General features: G+C 34.1%; 1 protein-coding gene across 3 annotated transcripts; it reads right to left on the bottom strand.

Annotated features, from left to right (window-relative positions):
* Nucleotides 1-2,783: 2,783 nt before the first annotated feature.
* LOC140238981 (uncharacterized) lies at nt 2,784-25,104 on the bottom strand. Of its 3 annotated transcripts, none has more exons than XM_072318878.1 (11): nt 24,884-25,104; nt 23,040-23,096; nt 22,571-22,621; nt 21,915-21,965; nt 21,368-21,412; nt 21,169-21,192; nt 19,666-19,689; nt 18,696-18,746; nt 10,691-10,741; nt 6,605-6,629; nt 2,784-3,032 (listed from the first exon to the last, which is right to left on the bottom strand). In XM_072318878.1, the coding sequence occupies exons 1-11, from the start codon at nt 24,948-24,950 to the stop codon at nt 2,993-2,995; spliced, it is 486 nt and encodes a 161-aa protein (XP_072174979.1). In that variant the 5' UTR covers nt 24,951-25,104; the 3' UTR covers nt 2,784-2,992. The 3 variants fall into 3 exon arrangements, with proteins under 3 accessions (XP_072174979.1, XP_072174978.1, XP_072174980.1); XM_072318877.1 differs by lacking the exon at nt 10,691-10,741 and adding an exon at nt 7,937-7,987; XM_072318879.1 differs by lacking the exons at nt 10,691-10,741; nt 21,368-21,412 and adding an exon at nt 7,937-7,987.
* Between the last annotated feature and the right edge of the window lie 275 nt (nt 25,105-25,379).

Here is a 25,379-nt window from a genome sequence, read left to right as displayed (position 1 = left end):
GGCCAGGGGAAGGGTGCGGGGTAATTGCCCAGGGGGTAATTGCCCTAGACCCGCATAATCACCAGCCACTCTCAAAGGAATTATGTCTTTGTGATGGTAATTACTTTTCGCTATCCCTTCATATAAAAGGTAGGTGATACAGACACGAAGATGCACGAACAGAAATTGAGCAAAAAATGCGGATATAAAGATGAAAATTACTCGACTGGGCATACCCGGGCACTGATCTGACATATCTATCAATAAAGAATTATACTTGCAGATTATTCCATATTAGTTTCACTTGTGGAAATTAAGCGGAAAAGTGATAAAACCAGCTTTCCAGGATGGTACAGTTTTAAACATTTTCACATGATACAGCTCTGATTTACACTTTTGCGCAAATTTCTGGACGGAATTGACTTTTGTTTTACATGCTTTATCATTAAGTGAAATTTCATTTCATTTAATAAATAAATAAGCAAAATATGGCCAACATTATGATAACGTTCAAAATGAATCTTCAGATTGCTCAGCAAGACGGCGGCGTCGAACAGCGATCATCAAAGCGTATCCGGGCAATTACCCCCAGAGGGCAATTACCCCCCGGCCAATTTCTGGTTGGTGGTAAGGTTAGAGTAAAGATTAGGGTTAGGGTTAGGTTTAGGGTTAGGAGTTTAGTTTAGCGTTAGGGTTAGGTTCAGGATCAGGATTAGGATTAGGGCCAGGGGAAGGGTGCGGGGTAATTGCCCAGGGGGTAATTGCCCTAGACCCCATCAAAGGCACAAGTGCACCTGTGGAATTCTTTTGTACATCAATAGAAATCTGACAACTGTTTGAATAATTACAGCCAGTTGGAACTCCTACACATGTATAAAACCTCCTTGGTCAGATTGATGACATATGAGCAGCAGAATATCGAACGCATATATTCTTTCACTCAAGCAAAATGTCACGAGGAGGAATCCGGAAAAATGACATTGTGAATAAGTTGCGGAACTTTATTCTCTGGCGATTTACATGAAATGTTGAATACATTTGTTGTTGTTTTTTTCTCTCTCTTCTAACAGTTCGACTTTTTATATTCTGCAATATAGTGTAATCTAGGTGTAGGAGTACATACAAGCATGGGAAAAGACAGAAATACGTGAGCTATTGTAAATGTTACGTATCGTAAGATCAGCCCTCCCATAACAAAATATAGACAAGAGGAAAGTGCTTTTCTCAAAAAAAAAAGAAGAAGAAGTAATAACCACAATCATAATCAAACTCTCTGGTTTGTTTATTAATGAGAATATTTAGATCAGGATGACTATTTTAGGTAATTAAACTTCAAAGCAGGTATTTTAACATCTACCTATTTTTCAGGGTCTTAATAAACGCATTTAGCAAAATCTACGTAGTCGTTGCCAAATATATTACGTAATCCCAATCTGAAGAACTCGTTGCGCCGCTTATATTCTATATACAGTATGAATGCGCAAACAATGAGAGTCACTGATTTAATATCTCATATCGTATTTCCAATCTAGCAAAATCCACTACAATGCATGAAATGACCTTCTGGCTATACTTGTGAAAATGTGGCAAAGATGATTGATAGCGTACAAAAATTTTCGTTCACTATTATAACTATGAAAGCCCAGCGTCTAAAGTGAAATATGCGCGTAAGTTAGTATGTCAATCTTGTGTCTTAAACTTGTCAGGGATGAAAGTCAAAAGGACAAGATGAAATACAAGCAAAATAAATGCGATGTGACATGCTGTGCCGCTATTCCTCTGCGCTGACTTGGGGTGAGCCTTATACAAGATTTGTGTGCATACACAGTAATTATTGAGTATTTGGGATTTTTTTTTTGTCAATCTATCCTATACTGACGTTCTTTTCCCTAAACAACAACAACAACAGCAACACATTTATTCATGTGAGCGACAGTTTGCCCGTATTTGTAATTTGTTATCATGCTTTATGATATGATATACTACGTGTAAAAAAAAAAAAAAAAAAAAAAATTGCTATCTTTCTTTCATTTGAAGAGTCATGATACATTGGCTGTTTTTATATGCAAAGTAACAGTACAGACACCAAGTTCCAATGATAAAATAGCTGAAAAAACCCCAAATCTTACCCGTTACTTAGGATTAATTAAAAAGTGAATTGATAATCTTAATATACATGGATGAATATTGATAAAATAAAGCAGAGAATGAAAAACGTTAAAGGGAAGGTAAACCCAAAGAGCAATGTGGATTGAGTGAAAGCAGCAACATTAGTAGAACACATCAGTGAAAGTTTGAGAAAAATCGGACAATCGATGCAAAAGTTATGAATTTTTAAAACTTTTGTGTTGGAACCGCTGGATGAGGAGACTACTAAGGCTCGTGATGTCATACGAGTACAACAGTATAAAGAAAATGTAAAGAAAATTCAACATATTTTCACTTTTTTCGTACAATAAAAGAGCACTTGACTTGCCTCTTTCTAAAGGCAATGGGAATAATATTACCCATAACATATGTCAGTAATGAGTCAAGGGAATGTGTACTTTTTTCAAAAGATGAAATTTTGTGAAATTCTCTTTATATTTTCCTTATATTGTTGTACGCATGTGACATCATACACTGCTGTAGTCTTCTCATTCAGCGGTGACTGCACAAAAACTTCAAAAATTCATAACTTTTCGATTGTCCGATTTTCTTCAAACTTTCACTGATGTGTTCTACTAATGTTGCTGCTTTCACTCAATCCACATTGTTCTTGGGGTTTATCTTCCCTTTAAGCAATGTTTAGTGCATGCCCCATATAAGAACACATGTCATAATTACAAAAACCTAAAAAAAAAAATAAAAAAAAATAGAGAGAATCAAACGTAGCCTTAAACATTTGGAAGGCATGTTGGAAAAGAATATGAGAGGACTTTTGTTTCCCTTTATTCGATTTCCGAAGTGGCTGATGGACATCCGTACGCAGGTGACCGATCATTCATACAAAACGGCTGGACGCTTTTCGTAATCAACATCTCCATTTCTCTTCGAGGAGTATTGTCCCGCAGCTAACATGGGTAAAATGAAGGAAAAAAAGAAAATTAAGGAAAGAAAAGTCTCGGGTTATAGAAAACTCTCAAAAGTTGTTGACATTTTACAGTATACTATCAATAAAGTAAATAAGTAAGCCTAAAGATAGTTTCCAAATAAAAACAAAGAAGAGAGTGATGTCTGGCCATGTAGTTCACCTGCTCAAATAGAGAAAGAAAGAAAAAACAGCGACAATAAAAAACAAGAACAAGAACAACAACAATAACAACTTACAAACATGAAAAAGAAGGGAAATGAGGGCGAATCAAAGGTAGGCAAACGTCAGTTCCCCCGACCGATATGGATGAAATATAGAAAGTCTTTAAATGAGGGAAAAGGGGGATATGTTATATCTTAGCCAGTTAGCAATTATATTCAAATTATATTTTAAAAAATGTGACAAAAATGAAAATGTTTGTGGTTCCTTAAAACAACAGCTTTCTGGTGGTTCGAGTAGTGATCTCTGACACCAAAAAAAGAAGAAGAATATTTATCAAAAATATTTGCAATAATACTCCCAGTATAAGGACATCTGATTTCTATATCCATTAGGTTCACAAGTCTTAATCGTTATTTATCAAAGCAAGGAAGCAAAAAGTGAGAACCGATATGGTCAAAGCATAGATTCCCGTTTAATATGCATAAAAGGTTGGGAAATAACACGATTAAAAAGATGGAAATTGAGGGAATATTAGAGCATTCCCATTTGAGCAATTAAGCACAAGATACAATTTGAATAAAAAACACAAACTTACAGGCATGGTAACAAAGAGGAAAAAACATACACAAAATTATACAAAATAAATCAAAAGTGCATACACGACAAACGGTTGTACACAAGCCATTGAAACAAACAATCAAACAAGAGTAAATAAAATCAAGACCGGGAAAGATAAAAAAAAGGAAAAGAATGCACACACACACACACACAAACAAACAAGCACACCCATGCCTGTGAATATCTAAAGTCAATCAATCAATCAAGCTATTAAAGCATTTTTCAATGCCGTTTAAATGAGTTATTAGCGTTTCGAATGAAATCAGGTAAAATGTTCCAAATTTTAGATCCAAGATAATAAAAGGATTTTTTTAAAAATAATATTCAGTTCTGGGGAGATTTATATTAAGAGGATAGTTAGTTGCATACATCCGATACATTATCTAGTTTAAAAAAAAAGAAGAAATTTCGCTTTATTATTAAAGGTTGTAAGTACGTTGGGGTCAGTCCATTAAAAATTTTGTATACAAAAAGACAATATTGGTACTGGATTCTGGATTGGGTCACTGATTGCCAGTCTAGTCTCTAAAGCATTATCTTGTGTGAGGTCCCCCCCCCCCAAAAAAAAAAAAAAAAAAAAATTGCATTGAGTATTAATTGAGCGAATCTGTTCTGGAGCTTCTGTAACCTTGTTTTGTAACAACTGGCTGCATTTCCCCACACAGCATTACAGTTGTCGAGGTGGGGTAAAATCATACCATAGTATAATAACCCTTTGTCCCTGAAAGGTAACAGATCATCCTAGAAATTTTCTACACGGTGTGGGCAATGTGCTTGGCCCATTTCAAGTGGCCGTCTATTATCACACCAAGGTACTTAAAATCGTTCACTTGCTCAATGGGTTCGTTTCCGTGCTGCACTGCAAGTGACATGTCCTTTGTTTTCCTTTCAAACCTATTAACATGATTTTTGTTTTCTTTGTATTCAGCGAAAGGGCATTTTTGTTCAACCACTCGCAGAGTTTTCTCATTTCTATTTGCAGCAGCTCTGAGATAACATTGCCATTCTTCGAGCGGACAAACACGGCTCTGTCGTCCGCAACAGACAAACTTTGGTATACATGTCACTGATGAAAACGGAAAACAACAACGGTCCCAGAAGTGACCCCTGTGGTACACTTGTTTGAACAGACTTAAAATCCGACATGATACACCTGATTCTCTCTCGGTAAAATAAATTATGAACCATGAGAGCGCTCTCTCACAGAAACCATACTTTGACAGTTTATCAAGCAAATACCCCTTACTGAGTCAAAGCTGCGTTTAAAGTCAAGGAACATTGCACCGGTCAGGTAGCCGTCATCAATATTTCTTAGGAAAACAAATATTCAGATCAATTAATGCAGTGTGTGTGGAATATATTGGTCGAAAGCCAGACTGCCAGTCGCTTAATAGATTATTGTTTTCAACTTAGGCGTACAACCTACTATGAACAATTTTTTTTTTTCAAGTATACTTTCATTACATCTGAGAGTGCAGAAATTACTGTAATTACTAACATTCGTTTTGCTCCCACTTTAATAAATTGGTGTCACCCTGCACCTCTTCCACTCCTTTGGTATTGTATTTGGCCTGTTCTAAGTGAAATGTTGAAGATATACGTAAGGGGCTTACTTATGAATGATACATCCTCTTTAAGAGCAGACTCTATATACGAGAACAGACCCTGTGCTTTAAAGATTTGAATGAGTCATTTGAACAAATATGGGCGTACGGAGAGCATTTTTTTTTTTAACGTAATCGGTTTATTATAACACTGAGTATATGGTACAACCATATGTGACCCTGCATCACAAAACCACCAAAAAGTCGTCACGGATGAATTTTTAGTTGAGGGCAGATTCTATATAAGAGAACAGACCCTATGCATTAAAATGATGTGTAACTCAATACATAATGGAGTTTCCTACCTATAATACAGAAAAAGTTTAACACACTCTCGTGGAGTGTTTACTGAGAAAAGGGGCTTTGAAGTTGAAGGTCTATTCAAGCGCTTAATCCCCCTCAAGCCGTGCTCTGTGCAACAAATTTGACAAAAAACAGGATGTAAATATCCTCAGTAACCACAATGAAGGAATTATCAGATTAGAATGAAATTTTACACACTGTATAAGTACATTCTTTATAACTTTATGACTAATTCTCACTCTCAGAGCAGTAGCATTTTATTTTCAAAAATTATCAGAGTTGAAAGTAAAGGTGACTACAGGTTTGTCTTTAGGGTTTCTTCTAACCTTTTATGGTCCATAACCTTCAACATAGCCACCGTTTTTGATAACTTCGTCACTCCCACAAAGGCTAGCCCATTATCCATCTTATCTCTTCATATTTGAGACATGGTTTGTCGCTGCAAGCTATGTGGTGAATATGGACAGAGAAAAATGGACTTTGTGGGTTGGCCTTAGTGGGAATGACCACGTTATCGGACAGGTGGCCGTGCTAAAGGTTATGGACCATAAAATGTTGGGAGAAGCCTTAAACCAAAACCCTAAACACAAACCAGCATTCGCACAGCTTGGCCTTTTTATTTGATCACTTTCATTGACAGATCCCATCCAATTCAGTGAGACATTCATTGTTCCATCATGTGGCACTCAAACTTGGAAAAAGTGCAATTTGTCATTATTGTCTCTAAAGTTCATGTGCTCAGTCATGCATGATATTTGTCAACATAATTATGTATCAATGGAAAGAGTTCTTCTTTCCTCACAGCAAACATTGTGCTCTCCATAGCTGACAAGTATGAAATGGTAGCCATCCAAAGTTGGATTACCTTTTTTTTTTTCTTTTGATACGCACTGTATAAGAAGAACACGGGAGGAGAAACGCATTATTTACATCAATACTCTTAGTAACATGATCAACATGAAAATACACAGCATATAAACTAATGTTTATTTATCATAATCATTATACATGAAGTATTATTCTTGAATATGTGATCCTGCATCATAAAACCAACAAAAAAATCGTCCACCATTAATCTTTAGTCAAGGGTAGACTTTGAAAGGGCAGACTCTAGGCTTAAAACTATGTATTATTCAAGAAAAAAAAAATGACCTATCTAGATTATTGAATTATTGATTATTGATTATTTCTAACCTATCTAGATCATTGAATGAAAATACACACTCTGGAAAAGTGTGTAATGAGAAATGAGATTTGAAGTTTAGGGTCTATTCTAGTACTTAATCTCACCAGCTGTGCTCTGTGCAATGAATGGGACAAAGAAAAAGATGTGAACTCCACAGCAACCACAATAAAGGATTATCAGAATAAACTCAAATTTAGCACACTCTATAACTAGCACATTCTATTCATGTTTACTACTTACTTTCAGAACAGTAGCAGTATCCCTCCAAAGTTTATTAGAGTTGACGGTTAAGAGTGTGTGAAAGGATTTTTGAAAATTAAAAATGTTCTATATGTCATACCTAATTACACTAACAAAAGCAATAAATGTTAAAAAAAGATATAAATAAAACACGATTTTCCACTTGTTTTATAATTCAAAACTTTAAAAACTACAAAGAAGAAATGCTCTACCACAATATATATATATATATATATATATATATATGATGAAACAGTATTTGTATGGCGCCATTTATCTGTTATAAACATTCAAAGGCGCCCAGCTCCCAAAAAGTGTCACACAACCAAATTTTCCAGCAAGAATGTGAAAAAATGTGACACTTTGAAGGAGCAAAAAATCGGGTCGCCTCATATGGCGCACACAATACATAATATATATATATATATATATATATATATATATATATATATAAACTCAAGATTGACTTGGTTGACCTATTTCAACTATTTTGAGCCCTCATGTGAAATCGGGTTGGGCGACTTCTTGTTGGTTTTGTGATGCACGTCCACAGATACAATCATGAATATTAACAAATGTTTTATTTTAATTATCATTTCTGAGGTTTGGTTACTTTAAAGTAAAAACATGGGAGAAATATTACCTGGCCAAGAATGAAGAGAGGTAGAAAGAGGGAGAAATGAAAAAAAAAAAGGCTTAAAAATGAATGGAATGGAGATAGCCGGTATCCGCTTTGGAAGTTTGATTGAAAATAATGGAAAAGTGATATACCATTTTTTGCGAGTTTAGGGAGAAACCATCTGGCCGAGTACGGTCCTTCAGCTAAAATGATGACATAAAAAAATGATAAATGAGAGAGATTAAAACATATACTCGTATGAACATGAGCAACGTATTATAAAAAAGAAAAAGCAGAAACAAATGTTTATATACCATTATCAGTTTACTATCATTCTTTAACATCCCAATCATTGGCTATGTAGCGTTCGTTTTGATTATTATTTTCAGAGGTTGAGTCAATTCATAGCAAGAGCAATGGGGGAAAAAAAAAAAAAAAACCTTTCATGACATAGAATTTACTTCCCAGGTGTAATGGATAAAGAAATGGGTTAAAAAAAATGAAAATAATTGGGGAATAAGGAATTCAAATATTCTCAATTTGTGGAATGCACAAGTCCATCGATTGCTTTTAGAGACCATTTTCTGTGTTTTCTATTGATCTCCCCCAGAGGGGATCACATTTTGCAAGCTTTGTGTTTTCATTGGGTTCCTTTTCCGAGTCATAAGTATTGTTTACTTTGCTCTGATCACTTCAGTTTTCATGACAAAGTGTAATTATCATAAAGTTCCAGAATTATTGTATGCTTTTCATTTCACATTCACTTTCTTTATTTGAAGTTGAAGGTCTATTCAAGCACTTAATCCTCCTCAAGCCGTGCAATCTGTGCAACAAATTTGACAAAAAACAGGATGTAAATATCCTCAGTAACCACAATGAAGGAATTATCAGATTAGAATGAAATTTTACACACTGTATAAGTACATTCTATATAAATATGACTAATTCTCACTCTCAGAGCAGTAGCATTTTATTTTCAAAAATTATCAGAGTTGAAAGTAAAGGTGACTACAGGTTTGTCTTTAGGGTTTCTTCTAACCTTTTATGGTCCATAACCTTCAACATAGCCACCGTTGTTGATAACTTGGTCACTCCCACAAAGGCTAGCCCATTATCCATTTTATCTCTTCATATTTAAGACATGGTTTGTCGCTGCAAGCTATGTGTTGAATATGGACAGAGAAAAATGGACTTTGTGGGTTGGCCGTAGTGGGAATGATCACGTTATCGGACAGGTGGCCATGCTAAAGGTTATGGACCATAAAATGTTGGGAGAATACCAAAACCCTAAACACAAACCAGCATTCGCACAGCTTGGCCTTTTCATTTGATCACTTTCATTGACAGATCCCATCCAATTCAGTGAGACATTCATTGTTCCATCATGTGGCACTCAAACTTGGAAAAAGTGCAATTTGTCATTATTGTCTTTAAAGTTCATGTGCTCAGTCATGCATGATATTTGTCAACATAATTATGTAACAATGGAAAGAGTTCTTCTTTCCTCACAGCAAACATTGTGCTCTCCATAGCTGACAAGTATGAAATGGTAGCCCTCCAAAGTTGGATTACCTTTTTTTTTTTTTTTTTTTTTGATACGCACTGTATAAGAAGAACACGGGAGGAGAAACGCATTATTTACATCAATACTCTTAGTAACATGATCAACATGAAAATACACAGCATATAAACTAATGTTTATTTATCATAATCATTATACATGAAGTATTATTCTTGAATATGTGATCCTGCATCATAAAACCAACAAAAAATCGTCCACCATTAATCTTTAGTCAAGGGTAGACTTTGAAAGGGCAGACTCTAGGCTTAAAACTATGTATTATTCAAGAAAAAAGAAAATGACCTATTTAGATTATTGAATTATTAATTATTGATTATTTCTAACCTATCTAGATCATTGAATGAAAATACACACTCTGGAAAAGTGTGTAATGAGAAATGAGATTTGAAGTTTAGGGTCTATTCTAGTACTTAATCTCACCAGCTGTGCTCTGTGCAATGAATGGGACAAAGAAAAAGATGTGAACTCCACAGCAACCACAATAAAGGATTATCAGAATAAACTCAAATTTAGCACACTCTATAACTAGCACATTCTATTCATGGTTACTACTTACTTTCAGAACAGTAGCAGTATCCCTCCAAAGTTTATTAGAGTTGACGGTTAAGAGTGTGTGAAAGGATTTTTGAAAATTAAAAATGTTCTATATGTCATACCTAATTACACTAACAAAAGCAATAAATGTTAAAAAAAGATATAAATAAAACACGATTTTCCACTTGTTTTATAATTCAAAACTTTAAAAACTACAAAGAAGAAATGCTCTACCACAATATATATATATATATATATATATATGATGAAACAGTATTTGTATGGCGCCATTTTTCTGTTATAAACATTCAAAGGCGCCCAGCTCCCAAAAAGTGTCACACAACCAAATTTTCCAGCAAGAATGTGAAAAAATGTGACACTTTGAAGGAGCAAAAAATCGGGTCGCCTCATATGGCGCGCACACAATACATAATATATATATATATATATATATATATATATATATATATATATGTAAACTCAAGATTGACTTGGTTGACCTATTTCAACTATTTTGAGCCCTCATGTGAAATCGGGTTGGGCGACTTCTTGTTGGTTTTGTGATGCACGTCCACAGATACAATCATGAATATTAACAAATGTTTTATTTTAATTATCATTTCTGAGGTTTGGTTACTTTAAAGTAAAAACATGGGAGAAATATTACCTGGCCAAGAATGAAGAGAGGTAGAAAGAGGGAGAAATGAAAAAAAGGCTTAAAATGAATGGAATGGAGATAGCCGGTATCCGCTTTGGAAGTTTGATTGAAAATAATGGAAAAGTGATATACCATTTTTTGCGAGTTTAGGGAGAAACCATCTGGCCGAGTACGGTCCTTCAGCTAAAATGATGACATAAAAAAATGATAAATGAGAGAGATTAAAACATATACTCGTATGAACATGAGCAACGTATTATAAAAAAGAAAAAGCAGAAACAAATGTTTATATACCATTATCAGTTTACTATCATTCTTTAACATCCCAATCATTGGCTATGTAGCGTTCGTTTTGATTATTATTTTCAGAGGTTGAGTCAATTTATAGCAAGAGCAATGGGGGAAAAAAAAAAAACCTTTCATGACATAGAATTTACTTCCCAGGTGTAATGGATAAAGAAATGGGTTAAAAAAATGAAAATAATTGGGGAATAAGGAATTCAAATATTCTCAATTTGTGGAATGCACAAGTCCATCGATTGCTTTTAAAGACCATTTTCTGTGTTTTCTATTGATCTCCCCCAGAGGGGATCACATTTTGCAAGCGTTGTGTTTTCATTGGGTTCCTTTTCCGAGTCATAAGTATTGTTTACTTTGCTCTGATCACTTCAGTTTTCATGACAAAGTGTAATTATCATAAAGTTCCAGAATTATTGTATGCTTTTCATTTCACATTCACTTTCTTTATTTGAAGTTGAAGGTCTATTCAAGCGCTTAATCCTCCTCAAGCCGTGCAATCTGTGCAACAAATTTGACAAAAAACAGGATGTAAATATCCTCAGTAACCACAATGAAGGAATTATTAGATTAGAATGAAATTTTACACACTGTGTAAGTACATTCTATATAACTATGACTAATTCTCACTCTCAGAGCAGTAGCATTTTATTTTCAAAAATTATCAGAGTTGAAAGTAAAGGTGACTACAGGTTTGTCTTTAGGGTTTCTTCTAACTTTTTATTGTCCATAACCTTCAACATAGCCACCGTTGTTGATAACGTGGTCACTCCCACAAAGGCTAGCCCATTATCCATTTTATCTCTTCATATTTAAGACATGGTTTGTCGCTGCAAGCTATGTGTTGAATATGGACAGAGAAAAATGGACTTTGTGGGTTGGCCGTAGTGGGAATGACCACGTTATAGGACAGGTGGCCATGCTAAAGGTTATGGACCATAAAATGTTGGGAGAATACCAAAACCCTAAACACAAACCAGCATTCGCACAGCTTGGCCTTTTCATTTGATCACTTTCATTGACAGATCCCATCCAATTCAGTGAGACATTCATTGTTCCATCATGTGGCACTCAAACTTGGAAAAAGTGCAATTTGTCATTATTGTCTTTAAAGTTCATGTGCTCAGTCATGCATGATATTTGTCAACATAATTATGTAACAATGGAAAGAGTTCTTCTTTCCTCACAGCAAACATTGTGCTCTCCATAGCTGACAAGTATGAAATGGTAGCCCTCCAAAGTTGGATTACCTTTTTTTTTTTTTTTTTTGATACGCACTGTATAAGAAGAACACGGGAGGAGAAACGCATTATTTACATCAATACTCTTAGTAACATGATCAACATGAAAATACACAGCATATAAACTAATGTTTATTTATCATAATCATTATACATGAAGTATTATTCTTGAATATGTGATCCTGCATCATAAAACCAACAAAAAATCGTCCACCATTAATCTTTAGTCAAGGGTAGACTTTGAAAGGGCAGACTCTAGGCTTAAAACTATGTATTATTCAAGAAAAAAGAAAATGACCTATTTAGATTATTGAATTATTAATTATTGATTATTTCTAACCTATCTAGATCATTGAATGAAAATACACACTCTGGAAAAGTGTGTAATGAGAAATGAGATTTGAAGTTTAGGGTCTATTCTAGTACTTAATCTCACCAGCTGTGCTCTGTGCAATGAATGGGACAAAGAAAAAGATGTGAACTCCACAGCAACCACAATAAAGGATTATCAGAATAAACTCAAATTTAGCACACTCTATAACTAGCACATTCTATTCATGGTTACTACTTACTTTCAGAACAGTAGCAGTATCCCTCCAAAGTTTATTAGAGTTGACGGTTAAGAGTGTGTGAAAGGATTTTTGAAAATTAAAAATGTTCTATATGTCATACCTAATTACACTAACAAAAGCAATAAATGTTAAAAAAAGATATAAATAAAACACGATTTTCCACTTGTTTTATAATTCAAAACTTTAAAAACTACAAAGAAGAAATGCTCTACCACAATATATATATATATATATATATATATGATGAAACAGTATTTGTATGGCGCCATTTATCTGTTATAAACATTCAAAGGCGCCCAGCTCCCAAAAAGTGTCACACAACCAAATTTTCCAGCAAGAATGTGAAAAAATGTGACACTTTGAAGGAGCAAAAAATCGGGTCGCCTCATATGGCGCACACAATACATAATATATATATATATATATATATATATATATATATATATATAAACTCAAGATTGACTTGGTTGACCTATTTCAACTATTTTGAGCCCTCATGTGAAATCGGGTTGGGCGACTTCTTGTTGGTTTTGTGATGCACGTCCACAGATACAATCATGAATATTAACAAATGTTTTATTTTAATTATCATTTCTGAGGTTTGGTTACTTTAAAGTAAAAACATGGGAGAAATATTACCTGGCCAAGAATGAAGAGAGGTAGAAAGAGGGAGAAATGAAAAAAAGGCTTAAAATGAATGGAATGGAGATAGCCGGTATCCGCTTTGGAAGTTTGATTGAAAATAATGGAAAAGTGATATACCATTTTTTGCGAGTTTAGGGAGAAACCATCTGGCCGAGTACGGTCCTTCAGCTAAAATGATGACATAAAAAAATGATAAATGAGAGAGATTAAAACATATACTCGTATGAACATGAGCAACGTATTATAAAAAAGAAAAAGCAGAAACAAATGTTTATATACCATTATCAGTTTACTATCATTCTTTAACATCCCAATCATTGGCTATGTAGCGTTCGTTTTGATTATTATTTTCAGAGGTTGAGTCAATTTATAGCAAGAGCAATGGGGGAAAAAAAAAAAACCTTTCATGACATAGAATTTACTTCCCAGGTGTAATGGATAAAGAAATGGGTTAAAAAAATGAAAATAATTGGGGAATAAGGAATTCAAATATTCTCAATTTGTGGAATGCACAAGTCCATCGATTGCTTTTAAAGACCATTTTCTGTGTTTTCTATTGATCTCCCCCAGAGGGGATCACATTTTGCAAGCGTTGTGTTTTCATTGGGTTCCTTTTCCGAGTCATAAGTATTGTTTACTTTGCTCTGATCACTTCAGTTTTCATGACAAAGTGTAATTATCATAAAGTTCCAGAATTATTGTATGCTTTTCATTTCACATTCACTTTCTTTATTTGAAGTTGAAGGTCTATTCAAGCGCTTAATCCTCCTCAAGCCGTGCAATCTGTGCAACAAATTTGACAAAAAACAGGATGTAAATATCCTCAGTAACCACAATGAAGGAATTATTAGATTAGAATGAAATTTTACACACTGTATAAGTACATTCTATATAACTATGACTAATTCTCACTCTCAGAGCAGTAGCATTTTATTTTCAAAAATTATCAGAGTTGAAAGTAAAGGTGACTACAGGTTTGTCTTTAGGGTTTCTTCTAACTTTTTATTGTCCATAACCTTCAACATAGCCACCGTTGTTGATAACGTGGTCACTCCCACAAAGGCTAGCCCATTATCCATTTTATCTCTTCATATTTAAGACATGGTTTGTCGCTGCAAGCTATGTGTTGAATATGGACAGAGAAAAATGGACTTTGTGGGTTGGCCGTAGTGGGAATGACCACGTTATAGGACAGGTGGCCATGCTAAAGGTTATGGACCATAAAATGTTGGGAGAATACCAAAACCCTAAACACAAACCAGCATTCGCACAGCTTGGCCTTTTCATTTGATCACTTTCATTGACAGATCCCATCCAATTCAGTGAGACATTCATTGTTCCATCATGTGGCACTCAAACTTGGAAAAAGTGCAATTTGTCATTATTGTCTTTAAAGTTCATGTGCTCAGTCATGCATGATATTTGTCAACATAATTATGTAACAATGGAAAGAGTTCTTCTTTCCTCACAGCAAACATTGTGCTCTCCATAGCTGACAAGTATGAAATGGTAGCCCTCCAAAGTTGGATTACCTTTTTTTTTTTTTTTTTTTGATACGCACTGTATAAGAAGAACACGGGAGGAGAAACGCATTATTTACATCAATACTCTTAGTAACATGATCAACATGAAAATACACAGCATATAAACTAATGTTTATTTATCATAATCATTATACATGAAGTATTATTCTTGAATATGTGATCCTGCATCATAAAACCAACAAAAAATCGTCCACCATTAATCTTTAGTCAAGGGTAGACTTTGAAAGGGCAGACTCTAGGCTTAAAACTATGTATTATTCAAGAAAAAAGAAAATGACCTATTTAGATTATTGAATTATTAATTATTGATTATTTCTAACCTATCTAGATCATTGAATGAAAATACACACTCTGGAAAAGTGTGTAATGAGAAATGAGATTTGAAGTTTAGGGTCTATTCTAGTACTTAATCTCACCAGCTGTGCTCTGTGCAATGAATGGGACAAAGAAAAAGATGTGAACTCCACAGCAACCACAATAAAGGATTATCAGAATAAACTCAAATTTAGCACACTCTATAACTAGCACATTCTATTCATGGTTACTACTTACTTTCAGAACAGTAGCAGTATCCCTCCAAAGTTTATTAGAGTTGACGGTTAAGAGTGTGTGAAAGGATTTTTGAAAATTAAAAATGTTCTATATGTCATACCTAATTACACTAACAAAAGCAATAAATGTTAAAAAAAGATATAAATAAAACACGATTTTCCACTTGTTTTATAATTCAAAACTTTAAAAACTACAAAGAAGAAATGCTCTACCACAATATATATATATATATATATATATATGATGAAACAGTATTTGTATGGCGCCATTTATCTGTTATAAACATTCAAAGGCGCCCAGCTCCCAAAAAGTGTCACACAACCAAATTTTCCAGCAAGAATGTGAAAAAATGTGACACTTTGAAGGAGCAAAAAATCGGGTCGCCTCATATGGCGCACACAATACATAATATATATATATATATATATATATATATATATATATATATATAAACTCAAGATTGACTTGGTTGACCTATTTCAACTATTTTGAGCCCTCATGTGAAATCGGGTTGGGCGACTTCTTGTTGGTTTTGTGATGCACGTCCACAGATACAATCATGAATATTAACAAATGTTTTATTTTAATTATCATTTCTGAGGTTTGGTTACTTTAAAGTAAAAACATGGGAGAAATATTACCTGGCCAAGAATGAAGAGAGGTAGAAAGAGGGAGAAATGAAAAAAAAAGGCTTAAAAATGAATGGAATGGAGATAGCCGGTATCCGCTTTGGAAGTTTGATTGAAAATAATGGAAAAGTGATATACCATTTTTTGCGAGTTTAGGGAGAAACCATCTGGCCGAGTACGGTCCTTCAGCTAAAATGATGACATAAAAAAATGATAAATGAGAGAGATTAAAACATATACTCGTATGAACATGAGCAACGTATTATAAAAAAGAAAAAGCAGAAACAAATGTTTATATACCATTATCAGTTTACTATCATTCTTTAACATCCCAATCATTGGCTATGTAGCGTTCGTTTTGATTATTATTTTCAGAGGTTGAGTCAATTTATAGCAAGAGCAATGGGGGGAAAAAAAAAAAAACCTTTCATGACATAGAATTTACTTCCCAGGTGTAATGGATAAAGAAATGGGTTAAAAAAAATGAAAATAATTGGGGAATAAGGAATTCAAATATTCTCAATTTGTGGAATGCACAAGTCCATCGATTGCTTTTAGAGACCATTTTCTGTGTTTTCTATTGATCTCCCCCAGAGGGGATCACATTTTGCAAGCTTTGTGTTTTCATTGGGTTCCTTTTCCGAGTCATAAGTATTGTTTACTTTGCTCTGATCACTTCAGTTTTCATGACAAAGTGTAATTATCATAAAGTTCCAGAATTATTGTATGCTTTTCATTTCACATTCACTTTCTTTATTTGAAGTTGAAGGTCTATTCAAGCGCTTAATCCCCCTCAAGCCGTGCAATCTGTGCAACAAATTTGACAAAAAACAGGATGTAAATATCCTCAGTAACCACAATGAAGGAATTATCAGATTAGAATGAAATTTTACACACTGTATAAGTACATTCTATATAACTATGACTAATTCTCACTCTCAGAGCAGTAGCATTTTATTTTCAAAAATTATCAGAGTTGAAAGTAAAGGTGACTACAGGTTTGTCTTTAGGGTTTCTTCTAACCTTTTATGGTCCATAACCTTCAACATAGCCACCGTTGTTGATAACTTGGTCACCCCCACAAAGGCTAGCCCATTATCCATTTTATCTCTTCATATTTAAGACATGGTTTGTCGCTGCAAGCTATGTGTTGAATATGGACAGAGAAAAATGGACTTTGTGGGTTGGCCGTAGTGGGAATGATCACGTTATCGGACAGGTGGCCATGCTAAAGGTTATGGACCATAAAATGTTGGGAGAATACCAAAACCCTAAACACAAACCAGCATTCGCACAGCTTGGCCTTTTCATTTGATCACTTTCATTGACAGATCCCATCCAATTCAGTGAGACAGTCATTGTTCCATCATGTGGCACTCAAACTTGGAAAAAGTGCAATTTGTCATTATTGTCTTTAAAGTTCATGTGCTCAGTCATGCATGATATTTGTCAACATAATTATGTAACAATGGAAAGAGTTCTTCTTTCCTCACAGCAAACATTGTGCTCTCCATAGCTGACAAGTATGAAATGGTAGCCCTCCAAAGTTGGATTACCTTTTTTTTTTTTTTGATACGCACTGTATAAGAAGAACACGGGAGGAGAAACGCATTATCTACATCAATACTCTTAGTAACATGATCAACATGAAAATACACAGCAGATAAACTAATGTTTATTTACCATAATCATTATACATGTAGTATTATTCTTGAATATGTGACCCTGCATCATAAAACCAACAAAAAATCGTCAACCATTAATCTTTAGTCAAGGGTAGACTTTGACAGGGCAGACTCTAGGTTTAAAACTATGTATTATTCAAGAAAAAAAATGACCTATCTAGATTATTGAATTATTAATTATTGATTATTTCTAACCTATCTAGATCATTGAATTAAAATACACACTCTGGAAAAGTGTGTAATGAGAAATGAGATTTGAAGTTTAGGGTCTATTCTAGTACTTAATCTCACCAGCTGTGCCATGTGCAATGAATGGGACAAAGAAAAAAATGTGAACTCCACAGCAACCACAATAAAGGATTATCAGAATAAACTCAAATTTAGCACACTCTATAACTAGCACATTCTATTCATGGTTACTACTTACTTTCAGAACAGTAGCAGTATCCCTCCAAAGTTCATTAGAGTTGACGGTTAAGAGTGTGTGAAAGGATTTTTGAAAATTAAAAATGTTCTATATGTCATACCTAATCACACTAACAAAAGCAATAAATGTTCAAAAAAGATATAAATAAAACACGATTTTCTACTTGTTTTATAATTCAAAACTTTAACAATTACAAAGAAAAAATGCTCTACCACAATATATATATATAAACTCAAGATTGACTTGGTTGACCTATTTCAACTATTTTGAGCCCTCATGTGAAATCGGGTTGGGCGACTTCTTGTTGGTTTTGTGATGCACGTCCACATATGCAATCATGAATATTAAAAAATGTTTTAGTTTAATTATCATTTCTGAGGTTTGGTTACTTTAAAGTAAAAACATGGGAGAAATATTACCTGGCCAAGAATGAAGAGAGGTAGAAAGAGGGAGAAATGAAAAAAAAAGGCTTAAAAATGAATGGAATGGAGATAGCTGCTAACCGCTTTGGAAGTTTGATTGAAAATAATGGAAAAGTGAGATACCTTTTTTTGCGAGTGTAGGGAGAAACCATCTGGCCGAGTACGGTCCTTCAGCTAAAATGATGACATAAAAAATGATAAATGAGAGAGATTAAAACATATACTCGTATTAACATGAGCAACGTATTATAAAAAAGAAAAAGCAGAAACAAATGTTTATATACCATTATCAGTTTACTATCATTCTTTAACATCCCAATCATTGGCTATGTAGCGTTCGTTTTGATTATTATTTTCAGAGGTTGAGTCCATTTATAGCAAGAGCAATGGGGAAAAAAAAAAAACCTTTCATGACATAGAATTTACTTCCCCAGCTGTAATGGATAAAGAAATGGGTTTAAAAAATGAAAATAATTGGGGAATGCACAAGTCCGTCGATTGCTTTTAAAGACCATTTTTCTGTGTTTTCTATTGATCTCCCCCAGAGGGGATCACATTTTGCAAGCTTTGTGTTTTCATTGGGTTCCTTTTCCGAGTCTTAAGTATTGTTTACTTTGCTCTGATCACTTCAGTTTTCATGGCAAAGTGTAATTATCATAAAGTTCCAGAATTATTGTATGCTTTTCATTTCACATTCACTTTCTTTATTCTCTGTTACCAAAAAAAAAAAGTGATGTGCATATGATTTTGTCGAAAATTGTGACTTTGAATTGAAAAGTATAAACTTAAATAATGGAAAAGTGAAGTTCCTGATTTTCCGAAGACACCGGGATACCCGCTTTGACGAGTCCAGTTCTTCAGCTAACAAGAGGCAAAATAACAATAATCATGATAATAACAACAACAATAACGAAAGAGATGAGAGAAAATACTCGTAGTAAAATAGTTAACATGATAAGAAACAAACAATCAGATGTCTATCGACCATCATTATACCTTTATGCTTGGATATAGATTCATTGAATATGTAATGTTCATTTGATTGTTACTTTTTTAGGTTTAGTCATAAATATGAAAAAGGGAGAAATTTCACCTTGCCAAGAATTCATTTCCCCTTCTGTTATGGAGGAAGAAAGAGAGAAGAGAGAGAAACAATATATATATATATATATATATATATATATATATATATATCATTGATTGAAAATGAGAAGGAATTACAACATTTAAATATTTCAATATGCACATGTTTGTTGATTGTGTTTGAAGTATAAAAGGAAATAATGGAAAATGAATTATCTAAAGTTCCGAAGATAAGGGCCAGCCACTTTGACAAGTACGGTTATTCGGCTAAAGTGAAAACAAATCATTTAATTAGAGCTTTGAAAGTGAATACTCATAGTAATATAATCAACGTAAAAATTAACAGCAAAGAAATACATAACCGTACTATCACTTTACAATCATTCTTGAATAAACCTTTATTACGGTCGTTTATATAAAGTTTAGTTTTTTATCAATTCAAGTCGATTCAGTTTATTATTCATTCAACAAAAAAGTGAAACAGAATACAAAGCATGCATGAAACAATTATGTTGTTAGATCAATTGAACAATAACAAAACAACGCAATGTGCATCGTAGAGCCCATAAGATATGATGTGTACACTTAAGTAGAAAAATAAAGAACATCTCTGCATTCTTTTAAGGTTGACAGGAAAAGTATGAAAAGTATGGTCCACTAAAAAAAAAACCACACAATAAATATCTATACATCATCTTAAAGGGAACCAAAATCCAAAGTTCAATGTGGATTGAATGAAAGCAGCAACATAAGTAGAACGCATCAGTGAAAGTTTGAGGAAATTCGGACAATCGATGCAAAAGTTATGAATTTTTAAACTTTTGGTGTTGGAACCGCTGGATGAGGAGACTACTATAGACGTCAAGTGTGGACAACAATAATAAAGAAAATATAAGGGGACTCCCCCCCCCCCCCAAAAAAAAAAAAAAAAAAAAAAACTTTTCCAGCATAATGAAAGAGTACTTCACTGACCGCTTTCAGAAAGCAGGAGAAATAATTGCTACCCTTAACGTCAGTATCAAGTTGATGGAATGAGTAATTTTCATGAAAAATGCTTTTTTTTTGTATGAAATTACCCTTTATATTTTATCTATATTGTTGTCCACACATGACGTCATAACCTCTAGCAGTCTCCTCATCCAGCGGTTCCAACACCAAACTTTAAAAATTCATAACTTTTGCATCGATTGTCCGATTTTCCTTAAACTTTCACTGATGTGTTCTAGTTTTGTTGCTGCTTTCACTCAATCCACATTGCTCTTTGGGTTGTGGTTTTCTTTAATAACCATTTATTACTTTCAAGAACAAAAATGCATAGTCAGGCTAATCTAACAATGTTTAACCTGAAGGCACTATTCATTATTAACAGCCGTGTGCACCCAACAAAAGAATGGTTTAAAAAAAATACAACTTACAAAAGTACTTTACACATATGCGCATGCACTTGCCCACACACGTGAAAAAAAAAATCATTACAACATGTATAAGATTAAGAACAAGGGATAAATCTCACCTGGCCAAGAGTTCACTTCCCCAGCTGTTATGCATAAAGGAAGAAATAGCGAGAGAGAAAGAGAGGGAGAGAAGGAGAGAGAGTTTCAGCTTTTAAATGACAGGAGATAAGAAAGAATTGCACCACTCTCATTCGTGGCGTGTACAAATTCTGTTGATTGATGTATAGGTATAAAAGAAATAGTGGAAAAGTTCAATACCTGAGGTTCCGATTTTACGTTGCAACAGCTTTGAGGAGTCCGGTTCTTCAGGTAAAAGGGAAGACAAATAAATTTAATGAGAGAGATGAAAGAAATAATCTTTGTAATTTAATGAACCTCAAAAAAACACTATGCAAAGAAAAGTGGTGTTTATTTACTATTGATGTCATAGTCTCATGCTTGGATATGTTATCATTTAATGTGTAATGTTCATTTTCATTATCTGTTGCTGAAGTTTAGTCATTGTAAGAACAAGGGAGCAATCTTATTTGGTCAGGAATTCACTTCCCTGGCTGTTATGGATAAAAAAGAATTATCATTGATTGGTGGAATATACTATATTATTGATGGTTTTTGAAGTACAGTGTATAATAGAAAATAATGGAAAACACATACATACTACTGAACGTTTTCGACGTGCACTCGTCGGAGTAGAACCGCACGTATGAAACAGGAAGCGCAAAAACGTTCAGTAGTATGTATGTGTTTAACGCAATTTTGAAGTTTTGTACCACCAAGCATCTCTTAATAATGGAAAGTAATATACCTGAACCTGTGAAGAAACGTGCTAACCGTTTTGACAAATCCGGTTCTTCAGCTAAAAAGGAAGACAAAATATTCAATGGAGACATGTGAGAAAAATACTTTTCATAACATGATTAAAGTAAAAAAACAAACAAACACCTAAGTAACAACACAGATCGCTTTACACAGAACGCAACCACATCCCACACACACACATTAGAAACAGTGACCCTGCATCACAAAACCAACAAAAGTCGCCAGACGTGGATTTTCACTTAAGGGTATAGATTCCGTTCAGAGATGCAGACCACAAGCTTTAAAATGGTGTATAACTCATTCATCTCTCTTAAAGGGGATGGCTAGTACCTGATCAGTGGGAATCAGTGGGAATGCTGGGGGATGATTGTTCCAATCCTAGTGGGATTCATTTAAGAGCATTATATATCTATTGTTGTGTGAAAATTATTTGCTTCAGAATGGTCTCATATTCAAGTAATGTGCAGTTTAATGTTTCCAGGTTAGCATGCCTGTGACGGGGCGATCGTTAACGGCCCGTTAATAATCGCCCCTTTACTGTACAGGCATGCTAACCTGAAAACATTTTCATTTGAGGAATGTACAAGTTTGTCGATTGCTTTACAGGTATGTATGAGAGGATATAATGGAAATGTGAAATACCTGAAAATCCGAAGAGCTGTCGTAACTGCTTTGACGAGTCCGGATTTTCAGCTAAAAGGGACGACAAAAATAGATATCATCGAGAGGAATACCAGAATATTCTCGTAGCAACGTAATCAACGTAAAAAAAAAAAGAAGAAGAAATAACAAACATACAAGTATTCATTTACCATAATCATTATGCTATTCATCTCAAACTTTATAAGCAGGAAAGACATGCGTGGCAAGGAGTGCAGTTTCTCAACTAGATTGGAGAGAGAGAGAGAAGAAAGAAAGAAAGAAAGAAAGAAAGAGATACACAGAGAAAGAGAGAAAAAGCAACAAGAATAACAATCATGGGAAATTAGAAAGAATCAACTCTTTCTCATTCTTGCAATTCAAACAGGCTATCAATTCTTCATTAAGTTTGTGGTAGAAAAAAAAAAGGAACATTAAAAATACCTGAAGTTATTTTTCCATACATGCTCACCTGAGTTTAGCAGAAGCTGTCCAAGCTTCTCCAATAATTCCTTGATATCTACCGCGGCTGCACAAGAAGAGACAAGCCAACAAGTAGGCCTATAATGCCAGTAATGTCGTTTTATTGTAACAAGGCACGTACATACACATTTAACTTGGACTATGGTAATTTCACTTCATGACCCTTCTTTAGCTGCACACATGCACGGAAACATGTCGCAAAATGCTTTTTTTGTTTTTGTTTTTCCTTTCAACTTTCAACTTTATTTTTCATTTCCATTAGATAAACAGGGGGAATTATATACAATGTAATAACAGAAGATATTTGTAATAATTTCAAAAACGTAAATTAACAAAATACATTTAATCACGAGTAACAACATAAATTCATTTTTTAAGGTATATACATATGCATAATACAAGGATTGGAATGGAAATGGAGGGTCCCACTAAAAAAGCAAAGCTTGTACGGTATGGGACCCTCAGAAAATATACATAAGAGAACGAATAAATATTTGTTCCTGGCTCTCTAGATACCACAACTTTTGAGTATGTCGAATTTAGATCCTTTTTTTTTTCGTTTTATACGAAGGTATGAACAATTCCGAAACATATCACTATATAAAAAGTCGTAATCACCCTTTCCCTCAATTCCCACCTTTATGTCGAAGCAAGATCTGTTTTCATCGTATTCCCGAGTTATATGCACCCATTCTCTTTGTGAGCCTTCACATTTACTAATCCAAAAAGTTGCTATTTTTTCACAGAGGCAAAGCAGTTATAGAGCTGGCTCCTATAATGTGCGAAGGCACAAGGACAAAAACATTCAGCGTTTTCCAGCTTGATACAATAAAGATGCATTTAACTTTGATGTTTACTACCCCATATTTATTCGACTCTTTTCATTCTTATGCTGAAAAATGATTACGCTGTGCCTTACTTAACAACATTCCATTGTAAGCGGACAAGATGCCGACCACGACTTGCCTCATCTCCTCTCCTATAAATTGATGGTATATTTAATGGAATTAATTCCACTACTCTTTTGATTTTTTAAAGTGACGTAAAATCGTCTTTTTAAGAGTTCTCCCACCATATGTGGCACTATAAAGAAATAAGAAATTGGCGTTTCACCTGCCTTTGTCCATAAAGGTACATAATTTAGATGCTGTATGCCGAATTTCGATCTCCCCATACCAGTGGTATATCTCATTGAACAATACAAAATCCAGCATAAAATTTCAATTCATATGCACTGTTGAGCAATTTTTTTTTTTCCTTGCATTGAATGCAAACCATCATGTGCTGGCAAAGTGATACACTGTCAAACCAAATTTCTTCAAATTATTGTTTTGGTCAAGTTTTTAGAGCGAACAATTTCATGTTCAATAGAATAGCAAAGGGCTATGGTATTTATCTGATATTCATAGTTTATTCACTCATAATCGTGAAATATGGGATATTTGAAAAAAAATGAATGAAATCTACTATTTTTTCGTGGTTGGATGTTTACAGACCTCTCTTTTTTGTTTGTTTGATCAATCATCTTTTTAAAGTTCAATTGATCCAGATGTAAAATGCCGGTCCATTACTACGTTTATTATTATTATTATTATTATTATTATTATTATTATTATTATTATTTTCTTGTTTTCTTTTTTTTTTTTGCAAACGAAAAAACCTAAAAACCTGAACTGTAATTTTATGAAGAACAGCTGTGATGCGATATAGCACATTTCCCAAAATATAAACCGCCCTTCCTGGAATTATACTTTAGTGGCGAACTAATTCATCGTGAAATGCTATTATCAGTGGTAGAAAAGGAAGATACTGAACTCCCCGTATATTACGTACCATCTTCCGATGTGGCAGAGGCATAACCCGCCAGGGCGATGAAAATCAGACAGTATACGGCATTCATTGTCACTTTAAATGTCGTTCGATGAGTGATGTTCGATGATGATTTCCCAAGCTTATCGTTCGATGAGTGATGCTCAATGATGATTTCCCAAGCTTTTTATTAGCCCCACAGGATAACAGTGCAAAAGGCGACACGCCTCATTTTCATTTGACAAGACGCCAACCAATTAGCTTGCTATACAATTACTATGAACTGTATACCTTGAACTGATTATGGTGTCTCAAAAGGGCAACAGAAGATGTAATCCGGAATACACGTACATTACAATTCAAGCCTTGATTCATGCTAAAAAAAAAAGTTAAAGTGAGACAATGCTTTTATATTTGATAATCTTTGAATAATGATTCTTTGTGCATTATAGTGTTGACACCTTGAACTAGCTCAAGACGTTGAGCAGACAGGCATGCTTTAAATGAAAGTTGACAACAG

This window comes from Diadema setosum, chromosome 15 (genome assembly GCF_964275005.1).
Source record: "Diadema setosum chromosome 15, eeDiaSeto1, whole genome shotgun sequence".
Lineage (NCBI taxonomy): Eukaryota > Metazoa > Echinodermata > Echinoidea > Diadematoida > Diadematidae > Diadema > Diadema setosum.
Note: the sequence above shows the minus strand (reverse complement) of the source record. Positions and strands in the feature narration are given on the sequence as shown.